At 38.7% G+C, this 15,733-nt stretch overlaps 2 protein-coding genes across 2 annotated transcripts; one reads left to right on the top strand and one right to left on the bottom strand.

Annotated features, from left to right (window-relative positions):
- Window positions 1-951: 951 nt before the first annotated feature.
- LOC139147211 (uncharacterized) lies at window positions 952-5,470 on the top strand. The gene is made up of 4 exons (XM_070718215.1): window positions 952-2,136; window positions 4,308-4,431; window positions 4,788-4,892; window positions 5,150-5,470. Exons 1-4 carry the CDS (start codon window positions 2,075-2,077, stop codon window positions 5,210-5,212), a joined length of 354 nt encoding a protein of 117 aa, XP_070574316.1. The 5' UTR covers window positions 952-2,074; the 3' UTR covers window positions 5,213-5,470.
- On the bottom strand, window positions 4,918-9,448 carry LOC139147210 (uncharacterized). Its single transcript, XM_070718214.1, has 5 exons — window positions 8,302-9,448; window positions 7,917-8,121; window positions 7,244-7,401; window positions 6,741-6,848; window positions 4,918-6,375 (listed from the first exon to the last, which is right to left on the bottom strand). The coding sequence occupies exons 1-5, from the start codon at window positions 9,125-9,127 to the stop codon at window positions 5,690-5,692; spliced, it is 1,983 nt and encodes a 660-aa protein (XP_070574315.1). The 5' UTR covers window positions 9,128-9,448; the 3' UTR covers window positions 4,918-5,689.
- Window positions 9,449-15,733: the final 6,285 nt, after the last annotated feature.

A 15,733-nucleotide genomic window follows, 5' to 3' on the forward strand; every position in this document is an offset into this window, starting at 1 on the left:
CATCAAGAACCGGTACAAGGACTGGGTCAGTAATTGAAAAGAAGAGGTTACTCAAATATCATAGATATGACGTCAAATTATAGGATGGCCAACGTCTTACATACGTTAGGACATTATGACCAATGTACATGAAACTGATCCTCATAACATTGCAATATTTGTAGTTCAAAATCTAATGAAGTTCGCACTATGTTGACGTATTGACTTCTGTCTAGTATAAATGAAATCCGACTAGACTTTAAGCATTTGAAACAAGATGTCAACATTAATATGTCTAACTTTCATATTTAAACTGCTGACGTTATTCGACAAATGAAGAAAAAGAAAGATTTATATAGAGGTCACGAGGTGTAAACAACTTAACAACGGAACATAGTCCATACTCTTCCTTTTGTATGACATCGTATGTTGTGTGCATTGCACAAAAGGCGGATGTGCCATATTTCGTTTCCTTCAAAAATGTGGAAAAGTTCCGGTACAAGCGACAGAAATGATATTCTCATTGCTTGTGTACAAATCATAACGGTTGTGTTGGGCGATGATAATTTTGTCTTCCAAGGTTTTATGATTGTGACATACTCTCTATTGGAGTTTAAAGCTTGAAAAGCATGCGCAGTAAAAAATTTCTTTTAGCAAGAAATTCACCTTCCTAGGACCGCAAGTTTAGTTTGAATTCGGTCAGAGTAAGCTGGAAATGGGAAACTTGAGATAATACGATAGAAAATTATCAAAGGTGAATCACTTGAAATCGGAAAGAAATGTCTTTGTGTGTATAAAGATATACGTTTGTCCGCAGCAAAGTTGAGAACTGATTTAATGTATTCATAACAAGAAAATTATTTCATTAAATTGAAGACAGATGTCTGACAGGAATTAAACCTGTACAGCTTACATTCATATGTTTTCTTTCGTAGAATTAGTTTTTAAAAAGTGCGTAACATTTGTTTAAGGTAGCGACTCAGTTTGCTTTACACGTATTTTCAATCCGCATTTTCACATAGAAGAAGTGGTCACACACCCGACAAGTGGTACTTTTTTCATCAGCTCGGTCACCAAAGAGTTCAGAAAATTTGTCAGTTTTTCAAAAACAGTGCGTATACGTTCGTTTTACTCAAAAAAGCGCGTTTTTGAGTTTTTTTACTCAAAAAAGTGTAAGTACGAATCTCTGATCGGCCTCGATGATCTGTTTACGGCATTCAACAGCAGGGTATACTGGGCAAAAAACCGTGTCCCGGATTTTTGAAATTCGCTTTTGTTTTCGCACAATGAGCCTCCAAAGTGTCAACTTGACGTTTTTTGCATAAATTATCGGCCTTTGTTCACGTTTGTCAAGATATCTTAACTTCCAGGCCTTTTATCGGAAATCTGAGACACGGTCTTTCAGATATATTCATTCACTGTCCACAGGTGAAAAATCAGGCTAATCTGTCTAGGCGCCGCCGACTTATACTTATTTGAATAACGTACGCACTGCCAAAAACGGAACTGAGAAAATCGATGATTTGTGTAAACGACCAATGCGTCACACGTTGTTGACAAAAAGTCCGACTCACGCACTATTTTCTGCGAATTTTATTACACCAGTACTTAGTTGAAATACTTCGCATCAATTTTGTGAAGTTAGCACATATTTGGAATTGCAGATCGTGTAAAAACAGCAACATTTACACACTCTGAACGGCTATCGCTTGGTACAAGTGGTGGGTGATATTTACACAACAAACACAGAAGAGTAATTCACGATTTAATCCCTTTGTCGAACGCTAATCTAGCATATTAACTGAATACTGTAGTCTTAACGGTTAAAATCTGGTTACCAGCGTTCACGGTCAAGATAGAGATGGCGAAACTCGTATACTGGTAGTCTATCACATGACCAGGTCGAGCCTGTGTACTGTCGTCGCATTGTTGGGCAATATTCACTTGTCGTCAACTTGACTCCAGTGGTCAACTTCCTGTCTGGTGATCGGGAATTTATGTGCATTTTTTTGTGTGTGACAAGTGATTGTCAAGTTCATATTAGCACCGACTTTTGTGCAAACAGGACGTCAGTTGCTGCTTTTCGTACTTCAAGATGAGACGAATAACTCTCGACGCCGTAAAAACATCAGTAGTTGAAAAGTTCAAGGAATGTGGGTAAGTCGTACAAAATGTATTTTCTTAACACTGCGCTGTAGACATGTTTTTGTGTGTTGTTGTCCTACATAGAGTCAGTACCAAGTTTTCCAAACCACAGTCTCTCTGTGATAAAACTAATGATACCCACGCCGTTGCATAGAACAGTGCGGGCTGTTGTCAACGTGGTGCTCTATCGACGAGACGCAACCGCCTTGCAACATAGCCCTGCGTACGATGCTGTGTGTTCCGCTGCCCTGCAAAGACCCGTACGGTAGGGTCGGTGACTTCAAATCCATTTTGGGACTTGACGTAAAAAGCCAAATTACTGCCGAAATTCAACGTTCTTGGGCCCAAGTTGTATCCCTGCCTACCTCAGCTACTCGATCGCTTCCAAAAATGACAGTCTTTTATTCACTTCTCGTAAATAACCGTCGATGTTGGCAACTCTCTCGCTAGCCCTGCGTACGTACTGACTGGTGGGTAGTCTCGGAGCAGCTGGGTACGCACGCTCGTTAGAAATTTCGCGGAAAAGGGGGTTATTTTCGTCGAACATCACGGAGACATCTAGGTCCGTGAAATCGAGAAAAAGGGGTACTTTTTCAAATCACCCTCCGAGAATAGGTCTGGTTCTTCTCCCAAGATGCAAGGCAGTCTGTTACTGTGCACATAAAACACAAAGTCAACCCATGCTTAGCTAGTCAGCACACTTGCTTTGAAATTGGTAAATTATGGTATTCAAATGTCTTGGCAAACATTTAGGTAAAATCTCCCAGATATCGGAAAAAGGGGTATTTTTCGCAGTGATTTTCTCCCAGATTTTCCCAAAAGAGGGGGTGTTTTTCAGAGAAAAATTCTGGGAAAAGGGGTAGGCTACATTTCAAACTCTGCTAATGAGCGTGGGTACCCACCCATCCAGAGACTGCCACCGCCGGGCGGCCAGCATGATGGGCCGTCGTTTTACGTTGTGAACATGTACTTTTTAGATAGTAAACGAAGTTCCACACAGCATGAATACAAAATAATTGCTAACATTTTCTGGGTATATGCCTGCCTTGCGTTAAATCAACGTCACACAGCAAAGATCATTGTTGAAGCACTACCAGGTCTATTTTGTTTCGGGTTTGGTATGGCTGGAACCGGAAAGTGTGTGTGTGGCTGCAAAGTGTTCTGTAAATGTACAACAGCATACACTTTCTGAAAAATCGCAATCCACGTGAGCTTGGTCTTTGGGTATATATTTAAGGAAAGAAAAGGCAAGAAATGAAAATTTATTTCCATTGATGGAAAAATTAACAGATTATCGGCGAAGTTGAATGTTCTCGTCACGGTTGCGCTACCCCAGGGTGCTGTTGCGTGAATCTCGATTCCATTCTTGACCGCGGAGTGACGTCACTTTCACCTCACGCACGCGAGCGGCGAGTGAGGTGAATTGGGATTTGAATATACAGGACAGTGAACAATGCAGAAATTATGTGACAGAGGACAGAACTTAGTGTTTATCATTGACATAATGTTGAAACTTTGAATACTGGTGTATAGGTTGAAAAATCCACACTTCAATATTTCGTTCTCGCGGCAGTGTGACGCAAAAATGACGTAAAAAACCGCAATTTCCCGGATGTCCGCCGTCAAGAATACCGCGGTACGGTGCATCTCGATTTTTGTGTAGTCGTACCTTAGCAGACACGAAAAGTAAGCATGATAGAAAGATGAAACTTCGAGTTTCAAAGTATAAAACAACTCAAAGGTCACGCTTACGAATATGACGGGACCGGGGTCAGTCAATTACTAAATAGTTTGAAAGAAATCGAAACACGGAAGACTAAACGTCTTGGGTTGTGGTGCCGAAATGACTTTGTGCCGGAAACTGAGGGGCCGAAACGACCAGTTACTATCAGGGTTCTGATCGTCACCTGCTGGTTCGAAGAGCAGTTTTAGTGTCTACAACTTTCATTGTTGTTGGTTTATATTATCGACAACGGTCATTTGCAAGTAGTGTTTTGGATATCGATTAGTAACAGTGATTTATTGGCAAATTTCCCGACGGGCATTACGGGGCAGTAATTGGTAGGGCACCCATTTCTTTGTATCTCTGATGCGTCTTGTAATGTAAGGAGAACTTTCATTCTGTTGTCAACTAACACGAATTGACATGTGCCATGCACTTTGACTTTCTAATTTCCCCTCAGTTCAGACCACGGTGAGACGTTTTGCCAGGAGGTTCAAAGGATGGTAGACGAGAGGAAAAAAAGAGGCATAAATCAGAAGAGAATCCGATGGATTTTATACTGCAATTGGGCATATGCACTCTACGTAAGCATCTATGTTTAAAAATTTCTCAGCGATGTATGTTTACCTGTATTATATATTTTTAGGTACATCAATTGCCGGAAGGAAAAAATACCATTTCACACTATTCTGGTCTCACATATCTAAAATTTCAGTATATAAGGTTTTTTGCATGCCACACAAATAATCTATTACTGGCTTCTTCTGCTGTATGTTACATAAGAGTTTTGTGTCATGAAATTGTTGATGGAGTACTTATCTGATTAGACAGCCTTTTCCAAGAAATTAGTGTCCTTGATACAAGTTTCTATCATGAACAACTTATCTGTAAGGGGGTGTTACAAATCTTGCTAAATTTCTTTTCTCCATGAAAAATCTAGGATAAGGAAATTGGACCACATGGTGCCCACTATGCATTTCCAGCAGTGATATTACAGTACTTGAGAGCACTTCTCCCGAGAAATGTAAAAGGGGACTTATGGAAGGTGAGCCCTTGACATCACACACTTACACGCACACACAAACACACACACACAGTTATTGATAACATACATCACCAGATCATACAGCTTCAAAAATGTACTGTTGCTTGATGCAAATTTCCAATTTGAGAATAGTGAAACTAGATGCCTATGATAGTATCCCACCTACATATATTTCTTCCTTTCAGATAACACACCGATGTATAAAGCAGTTAGTACATTTAGGTTATGATGCATTTGTTTTATGTTTCTTTTTTCAGGATGCTTTCCAAGTTTCAATGGAACAATTCGTGGAAGCAATAACACCTACATTATTGCCGTAGAAGACTGAAACTCTCCAAATCAGCTACAGGATACTTTTTTTACCTTGAAATAACATTACAGGACGACAATTTTCATTCAACAAAAAAGAAGTTACTGTATTTACACATTGTATATTATTTACATAGCTGGCGTTTTTAAATAACATTGTAAGACTTTTGTCACTTTCCATATTCATGAAATGCTTTTTGTTTCGTGAAGACAACAATACTTATTCTATTTTGAATTTTTTTGTTTGAAATAAAGAATTTATTAAAGTACATATGAATATTGCGTTGTCTTAGTTGGCATATCATTTAATATTTTACAATACATTCTTAAAAGTTAAAGCAAGTTGTTCTCTATGAGTTGTGAAAAAGAGTTTATGACATACAAAGTGTTTATTTGATTGACATGTGTAATGATGGGCCAAATTATTTTGTTGGGTAATGGAAGGAAGTTTCATAAAACTGACTTCAACTGATCTGCTATGTTGTTGCTTACAAGCATTCAGATCTTTTATGTCCTTTCATCGGTTTGTAACATTTCGTACATCGCCTGATCGGTTTCCTCACAGCTGAGCAGTCAAAACCACCTGATTCATAGGTACGTCCCTCTGCATACTGGAACTTATCAAGCTTTTGCAGGCGCTTCCTTTTGTTTTCCTTCCGTCTTTTCTTTACTGTGGCTGCCGACTTGTAAACCGAATCCCTAACTCGCATGTGATCAAGACCGTACCACATTGATGTCATCATAGAATTGATGTTCAGCTGGCTTGTGCTGCACAAGTCTGTTCCCAATGTGGTAAAGCCAGCGTTGAAACAGGATACAGCAATGTTCGCACCAAGTACAACATCATCCACACCATGGTTCTGGTCCTTCGGAATGACGTTCCAAAGGACATGATGCAGAGACTCATTTTGGTTTTGGGTGTAGCAATTCTTCACCCCCTCGAGTAGCTTCTCGTCGGCCAACTTGTCGATGACTGGCTGAACAGCTTTAACAACAGCTGGTGCAAGTGGATGTAGCAGAGGCTTGTATGTCTTCTTTCCTGAGACTCTGTCCTTCTGCCACTTACACCAGCTATCTGCTCCCTGAGGACAATACTCGTGATGCGGCTCGTCATGGGTGCTAGAGTAGTGGAGGACAATTGCTTTGGTTTGTTTGCTCATCTCGTGCACATTACCTGAAAAACAAAGCATAAAAATTTCTGATAAATCAAATGTACTGGCCTTTCATGATGCTGTACATCACATTCAATCACAGAACTGCAGATTACATGTTCATGAACAGCATGCATCTACTGTTAGCCGACAACAAGACTATAACTATAGTATAGCCTGTGCTACAATCAGCAAATTGTCAGTATGAACAACTCAAGGCTCTTTTCAATTGCAATTACAAGGACTACTAAGCTTTTTTAGAATTGAAATGGCGAGGGGCAGTTTTGATGAATTCATGCACCTGCAGATTCTGGTTGTCAGGATATTGTACTACACCAAGTCACTTGACCAGCACAGTGACAACAAACAACATATCATTTGCTCTCACCTTTATTGTTTCTCAGGGCAATACCATAAAACATTTGAAATGCATTAATCATTTGGTTGGTTAATCTGTGTTGGCCAGTCAAGCTTTTACCATCTTCCAGCTTGCCTCCTGATATAAAAAGAAAGACAATTGAAAATTAAGGATTGACTTGTCTTGAAATTTTCATGGTTTGAGCTATAACATCAGAAACAAATATGATGATGGAATTTCATGCAAATTGTTGTCAAATAATCTCCTCAGGTTTACAGAGAGTGTGTGGAAAATATCGTTTGATGCCTGAGCAATGATTAATATTCAAATACATGAAGAACATTATTAAACACAGCATCTGATATTTCTTCGGTACAATAAAGTGATAATCAAATACTGACACAGCCAATTATGTTATTCCTAGGGGGTTAAAAAATTGTCACCAACATATCTTCTTGCTATTTCAAAAATGTCATCAGATCTGATTCTTTCAAGTGTAAGCTTGTCTTCTTTTGCCATGGTGTAGTACCTACCTTTGTATTTGTCAACCAGTTTCCTTAAATGCGTTCCCATCCTCTTTTGTATGTGGCCAACACAGTCCTCTTTCTGCACTTGAATGCCATCATCTGCATACACATCTTTGACTGCACGATATGCTGAACTATCCCCGTCTCCAATATACTGTGCATATCTGGGTTTACAATGAAAAAGGAGGTAGTAAGAGGTCTAGATAGTCTGTAAAAGGGCAACATATCCTGCCGTTTCTCTTTATCCCTCTTTTACTGAAGAGGTACTGGTATCCCTCTCACCGTTACCAAATATACTGTATACAATTTGTGTGACATATTGGATGCATGGAAAAGATTAGATTTATGAACTTCTATTTCATAGTTTAAATATCAAGTATTGGCTGCACTCCAGATATGTGTCCCATGAAACTATATGTGAGATCAATTTTGTATGTTTTTGATTATGTTGTGTATTGTCACACTGTGAATGTTCAATGTTTTATGAAGCAAGTGTATTATTGCAGGGTTTTGTGTATTACAATCATTATCATAGGATATAAAATCTGACATCTTGTGAAATACAGAGTCAGTAACACCAGTTCTAAATTTGATATAAAAATGGTATAAATGATATGACATTACACCTCACTAGTTTTGATGATTCTATATACTAGTATCACAATGATGAAAATCATACCTCAGGTTGTTCTTTCCTCTTGACCGCTCGAATAAAACCACTGCTCCCGCCTCTTCCATGGACTTAGCAGATCCATCATGGTTTATTTTGCACTTAGGTTCATGCTCCAGGAACCACTCCATAAACCGGAAGTCTCTAGGCTCATCCTCCATTTTCTGGCATTCACGGCAATAGGACGAACTAACATGCCTGTCCAACACTTTGCCTACGAAAATTGCACAAAATATTTCTTAGAGATAGAGAAGGGAAACTATTTTAAAAAACAAAAACAATGACAAAAGCAATACTAATAATATATATAATACAGTTGGTGCCTGGATAATATAAAACACAGATACACAATGTTCCTTTCATGATTTTAGTACGTCTTAAGAAATAAACCCACCTGTATCAATTGAAATAACGCTAACAAATCCATAAAGTGAAGAGAAACTCCTTGACACCCACGATCCGTCGACGGACACTGCAACATCAACTGTACGGCCATCATCAGGATCCTGCCCTAGCACCACCTGTCTGACTTCCGCTACAGCCTGCTTCATGTGTTCTTCGGTGACTTCCTCACTTTTGTTTGCTAATTCGTTGACATGCTCTCTGAATGGGTTGGACGACACAGGTGGTGGGAGCCCGAGAAATGAACTAAATTTCTTCGCCGCCCGTCTGCCTCTACCTATCGCCCGAAGTCCCAACACCATCTTCCTGTTTATTTGGAAGTACCGGCCGGTTTTCTGAGACGTCGGGAACACCAATTGTGTTTTACGCTTACGGTCAGGACATTCAGTGTTAGAACACGCTACCGTAAAATGACTGCCCCAGCCGTGTGTGGAAACTTCCTGGAGCGACAAGAAGCCGACCGAACAGCCTTTACACAGAGACAAGGACTTCAAGACTGCATTCAGAGTCTTCACGTCAAACACTCGGAGCATCTCATCGCTGTTTGCAGTACCTTCGGTCAAACCAACCTTCTGTTTAGAACGAGGCACGTCTCCGTCAGCGGCTGCGTCTGTGCTTAGCAAGACGTCCTCGGCCGAATCAGACTCTTCACTGAATTCTTGATTGATACTGTAATACGAGCCAAGGTCCGACTGTTTTAAGTCAACCTTCGTGCAAGTGTCCATCCTTTTACTGGCTCGCTTTTGTGGCCCTCGCTTGCGTTTTCGACGGTGAGGGTGACCACGAGCGCCGGCGTTTGTCTGCTGAAGGTCAGCCATTTCGATACGCACTGTACACGCTGTACAAACGCTCACTGTTATTTTGAAGATTGCGCATGCGCCTGGCAACGGGACTATTTACATAATCTCTGCATGTTTATCAAAGATATCGTCGTCAGTGATCCGCGACCGTTAAGACAAAAGGAAAATAATGACACGCGCTGTAGGTGATGGTTTTCCATTTTAATAATATTTCAGGAGTTTCCCGGTACGATGTGACCCAACACTTTTCGCCAAAAGAAAGGCCACGTGTCAGGGGTTCGAAATTTGAAATAAAAAAAAAAATGCTAAAATTGACCTTTGAACCTGAGTCGCATCGTTAAGTTGAACAAAGTATAAGCTTATACATGTATGTTGTATTTATATAATTTTTTATCCAGACCTGTACGAATAGTTGATGTATTTATGAACAATCCACTTCAGAAATGCATTCTATGTTTAATATAAGAGTACAGCACTATATCAATCAGTCACAGTCTGTCCAGATAGAACATGACCTTAGCTTTCACAGGCATTTCCTTTATTTTGCAATAAAATAAGTTAGAGAGACATATGATAAGGCTTCATTCACAAATACTGGTGAAGGTGGGAGACTGGAGGAATTTGGGGGACTTGAAAGTTTTCTTCTGTTCATAAGAGGAGATTGAAAATATTTTGGTTTCGCTGTTATTTTTTTACATTTTCAGATTCCATAGTTTGGTAAGTATTCAATGAAAAATGAATAACATTTTTATATTATCCCATGGTTCTAATGTTAGTAATAATTAAACCAAATCTATAGATAATATAAGACCACCTTAAAAATGTATGAATTCCATTGAATTTTCATATGAAAAACAATAAGTAGGTCTCATTACGGGGCAGAAGCTACGACTGTTGAAATTTTTTTAAATGTTTTTTTCGATGTATAAAATACAGTTTCTTTCTGTGACCCTATAGCATGCTGAAATGCAATATTCAGTTTCAACAAAGCCTGTATATGTAAACACGTGTTGGTGATAATTGAATTAGAGTCCTGACTGAAAGTCATTTGTCAATGATACAAATGCACTAGTACACACACACAGGCTTTGTTCGCAAGCTGCATACTGGACAGTTCAACATGCTGTACGGAGTAGGACAAGAACACGATTGCATAAACTGAATGAAAATATTCTCGAAATTATCAAAGTTAATACAGCTAGTACCCTGCTACTGCCTACGGGTAGTGTCACCGTCACTGCATACTCTGACAGTTAGAGAGATAGCGCTGACTCTGATGTTGTGGAAGAAGAGTTTTGGTCACATGATGCTCATGACAGTGAAACATACTTGTACACAAGATCAGACCGCGAGATCGATGAACAACGGCCAAAGAGATAGGTGTATCAATGTTCTGAAAACAGTGTTGACTATGGTACACAAGAAGCTTGCGTCTTCTAGAATGTACAGTTTTTTTCTATTCTTAAAAACTATCTACTGTTGATTGACCAATCAGAGTGCTCAATATTCAGGGTGTTTTATTTACTCGTAAAGCCTTGGTCACCAAATTCCAGAAACGAATGACAGCGCCGTAGTAAAGTACTGTCCAATCAAAAGTGAACATGTCATATTCTGTAGACATCTGGTACGTTTTAATATTCAAATTTGGTAACACAGCGGAAACAAGCTGCAACACAAAATCTGCTGCCCTAGGGCATTTATATAATGTGCCCTAGGGCATTTATAGGATGCTCCATTACATTGGAAGGCTATTTCACAAATAAAAGTTTTAATTCATATCCTAAACATGTTACATTGACAAAGGGGACGGTTGACGTAAACACATTGAAAACGAAAATATATCAGTTAGGGGCGATAGTTTTTAAGTCGGATAAAACCCTCGTAGTCTGGCTCTTCTGGTATATAAAGTCCAACCCTACGATAAAATGTCTCGGCCTGCGGCCTATCGTTGGGTTAGACTTTATATACCAGAAGAGCCCTCGTACTCGGGCTTTATCCTATACTTATATGGCTACCTGCATTTGTCTTTTTACAATGAATACATTGTCCTAGTCTGAACCCCAGTCTCCGCTTTTGGCCTTCGTCCACACTACGGAGGCACGGAGGCCAAAGCGAAGAAACTGGGTCTAGGCTAACATTGTCCATAGAGTGCAACAAATATGTCAATGAACAGTGGGTATGTTAAACTTGATTTTTTTTCCGACATCGTTGTGTACCAACATAATTTTTTGTAGTTACTTTTTTTTAAAAGCACGTTGAAATGCTTTAATTTTTATTAACACAACCTGAGTATTAAGTGCAGTCGTCTCATGGTATATTTGACATTTTGAAATGCAACTGACAGCAAAATGAGTGTACATAACACATGTGTAGATTGTGTTGATAGGCTGAATACTGAATATTTCAACATAATACGATGTGAAACAAGAAATTAGAGTTAACACACATACACAAACAAAAACAAAAATACTTAAAAGTATAAAAATTTTATGTTTGTAAAAAAAGTTTGTCCACGAGTGTTTGCTCAGAAAAATTGAAGCTATTGTTATACTTTTGTATTTAGGGATTTTAAATTCTAGTATATTAAATAATCAAATAATAAAGAAAAAAGATGGAGTTACCATCTTGATTTTCTACAAATGGACAATGAGCAGTCACTGTTTTTAACGAAATCACTTAAATATATATATATACATATATATAAAAATATATATAAAAATTTGAAGTTCATGCAATGAAGGAAATGTTCATTCCATTCTCATTGTACAATAACACGCAGAAAAAAACGTTGAACAGTAGATATTCTAATTTAAATGAAAAATTGTGAACAAAGCGAATATTTTATTTTTCACCAAATTTGTCATTATGATACCCAAAATTACAGAGATTTAAAGTTTTATTTGACGGAATATCAACCTCCTAGTATCATCAGTTTTGTAAAACTTTTATTTGAAGCCCCGGTGCTGCTAACTTTTGATGATAATTTCACCATTTTTATTTTGAATGTGAACCATATTTCCTTGTTCTTCTCCCCAAAGAATGTTGATATACACAGTATCCAGCTTGTCAACTCAGCCCCTATGGTTGTAAAGTGCACTGTTATTGTTGAAAACTGACTTCTGGTCCGGACTAGAATTCACAAATGTAAACAATATTCATGCATTTTACACATATAGAGGCTAAGTTGACAAGCTAAATAGTAGGTGTTTAAACATTCTTTTGGAAGTAGAATAAGAAGTTGCAATTGATTTATAAAATAAAAATAATGAAAAAACCATCGAAAGTTAGCAGCACCATGGGCTTTAAGGTGAAGTACTACGAATTACGTCAAAATTAAGTTGTGGTGTCATTTTCTTGAAACTTTGCACAAATATTCTTGGAAGTTGTGCAAGTGCAAAAATAAAATAAAAAATGGGGGTCACCACGCTCGTTTCCATGGAAACGGACGTTAAAATGGCGTCGTTAGAAATAAATAAAAATGATATAATTCACTTAAACTAAAGAAAGCAATTATAAAAAGCTTAGCAAATGAGTTAATTTTAATAAATACCAAGACTTAAGATCCATATCTATCGAATGTATAGTTTTCATGATGTTTGTAAAGAAATTTTTACATAAGTATCGATTACAAAATGACGATATCGAAATTATATCACTACATAATTTTCGAACTTTCTTCCTGTCGCTTTGAATGGTGTCATTTTGACCAAACTTGGCGAATAAAATCCTGACATAATACCATTTAGTTTACACTTTTAATAAAAGGGTGTCACCACGCTACTTTTTACAATATCTCCAGGTGAATGGGTAATATGCGCCATGTAAATGGGAGAGAAATGTGAATTTTTCGCTCATGTTGAATAAAAACCAGCTTCCTAGGGGGTCAAAATATGACAAGGTTATAGGTCACATGTATTTCTAAGAGACTGGGTCAAAAAATTGGGTAAAAGCGCAATTTCACATGCGCCACAAAGTAACCCATTTGCGACAGGCTGGAGTTAAATCTGCGCAGAAACGTTCTAAAGCGTGTGCGCGTCCGAATTCGTCGCCCTTTACCTTAAGTAGCTAAGCATCTAGGTCATATTTACTTTATATAATTTTCCCCGGTGTAGGTCACCATATTCAGTTTTTCACTATTTGGCAAAGTGTAGCCAGGATTAACAATTTGCATACTCTATCATGATTGTCATTTTGGGTGCCGCAGCAGTGTTCAAATTCAGCAGGTTTGACCCTGTCAAATTTGGATAAACTCAAGCCGGCTTACTGATAAATCTAAAAAGTTCACTGATGCTCTTAAAAATGAATCAATTTAAGCACGCATTTGCCTTGGGAATATGGCAACAAACTCCCAACAACATTTATACAACCACTAAAATATTCATGTGTGCATCAAAAAGAGGTAGCGTCGAACATCTCCGACAAGATCTGCGCCAGACATTCCTCCAGCCTCCCCTACATTATTTATGAACGCAGCCGGCCTAAACCAACACACACTTTGAATTAAAACCGTCTATGATTAAACAAACTTTCTTACACTGAAATTTTTGAGTTTATTTAATCTTTTTGAACACTTTTGACGTATCGATTAAATATTTACAAGAAATGCGAAAAGTTGGTAAAAGGAAACTTGCACAAAAGCTGCCGTATTCGGCAGCTCGACCCAGAGACCTCTGAAGCTAATATGTGCCGATACATCACAGCAATTTCCCCCCAGCCTCCGTAGAACCATTGTACATCCACGCACGGTAGAAGGAAACTTGTAGTGTACTAAATTGGAAAGCGTGATTTTCACTACTGGTAAGCGACAAATTTCCTCAAGATTTCCAAGAAATCAAGTGGAAAGCTCTATTATAAATAACATGACACTTCCTGCCAGATTCATAGCTAGCGCCAGCACAGCCAACACCTGCAACACGGTAGACTTGGGCCGGTCACAGTTAGCCCTACTGCGTATGATGGTGTGTTCCCGGCAATACGGCCTCCCACCACACAAAAACATATGGGGTTGTAGAAATGTCCGTCCCAAGGGGTAGGGGCGGGGGTAGGGGTGTCTTGGTCTCAGCACAGGGTTCTTCTTACTAGGGTTTATTTTAATACGTGTGACTATGATACGTATTGCTAATAAAGATTTATACAACAAACCTTTGATGTCTTGGTCATACCACGGTCCCTCCACAAAAGCACTGGTTTTGTAACGATTTCTTTTTCTCCTTCGCATGTCACGTATTTGTCCTTTTACTGCGAAGCTTTGTCACTGTGTTGCGTCTGTTATCTGTTGCGTTTGATTGTCTTATGCGCTTGATTGTCTTATGCGCCAATGCAAGCAAGGGTATATTAGGGGCCGTTCAGTTATTATACGGCCGGGATGGGCCGGCAAAGTCCGGGGGGTCACCTTAAATTTGAAAACAATGGGGGGGGGGAGGGTCATGTACTTTTCAAACAGCTCAGAGGCGGGTCACTTAATTTTCATAAGTATCCGTCCCGTCAAAAAGCAGTTTCAGTGTTCAGAAATATTCTGGGAGATAAAGATGATTCGCTGCATGATTTCATTGTATATTTGGCATTAAATTAAAGTTTAGGGATTCAATGCAGAAAGTGTAGGGAAACCACAAACAAAAATTCTAAAAAATAGCCAAAAGATACAGCTTATGGAGCTTTAGGCCTAACTGTAACTCTGAACAAAAGTATAATTATCTGTCATATGAACATCTCAACTCTGAGGCTTGTCTTATTGAGAATTGAGCTCACTGAAGGCAATGAACAATTCCTATTACTTACATATTAGAGATATAGCAAGTTGTGTCAGGGAAATTATTTAACAGTTAAGCTTACCTGTAGACTACTAGTACCATGAAAGGTGAAATTATACTTTTAGGTGAATTTCCAATATCGAAATTGTTGTCCACGTCTGAACTTTCAAATACCCTATTTGAATCAAGTACATTTGTATCAATTGTCAAACACCTATAAAGCACAGATTAAGTTATTTTACCATCGTAAAAAATATTCATAGTTTTCTCATAGACTCCAATGTATAGTGAATCAACATTATCAACAGCTGCTGATTATCAATTAAATCCAAATATCACAATTTTGTACACACACGCTTGCGCAAAAATATTGCGATCCACCTGTAATTTCTGCAGCTGTCCAATCCCTTTGAGGGGTAATTTCAAAATTATTGCAAGTCAAAAGGGGAACTTTGAACAGTAACACCTTGTGAGTTTGTAAGGGGGGGGGGTCATTTGAAAAAAATCTGAAGCTTTTTTGGAATCTTTCGCTCTCCCCCTGCCTTTTAGAGATGTAGGCCTATGTGTGCAGCTTTACTCAAGCAATGGGGGTAATGAAATTTTTGTCATCTTAAAAGGTGGGTCATCAAATTTTTTGTGCAATGGGTAGGGGGGACCTGGGGTTCCACTTATTTTAACTGATGCGCAGGAAGAATTTGCCGACGGCCCCCGGCCATAATAACTGAACACTTCCTTACTAATCTGTGGACGCTGTCACCAAATTATCGCCCGGTTAACTTTCACAAAGTCAAAAACGAAGCACCAGCAAGGTATCTATCTATTCTGTTATATCACAGTCCCTCCACCCACTGGTGCGTTCGTTGTTGACTTTGTT

The sequence above is a fragment of the Ptychodera flava genome, chromosome 13 (assembly GCF_041260155.1).
Source record: "Ptychodera flava strain L36383 chromosome 13, AS_Pfla_20210202, whole genome shotgun sequence".
NCBI classification, from domain to species: Eukaryota; Metazoa; Hemichordata; class Enteropneusta; family Ptychoderidae; genus Ptychodera; species Ptychodera flava.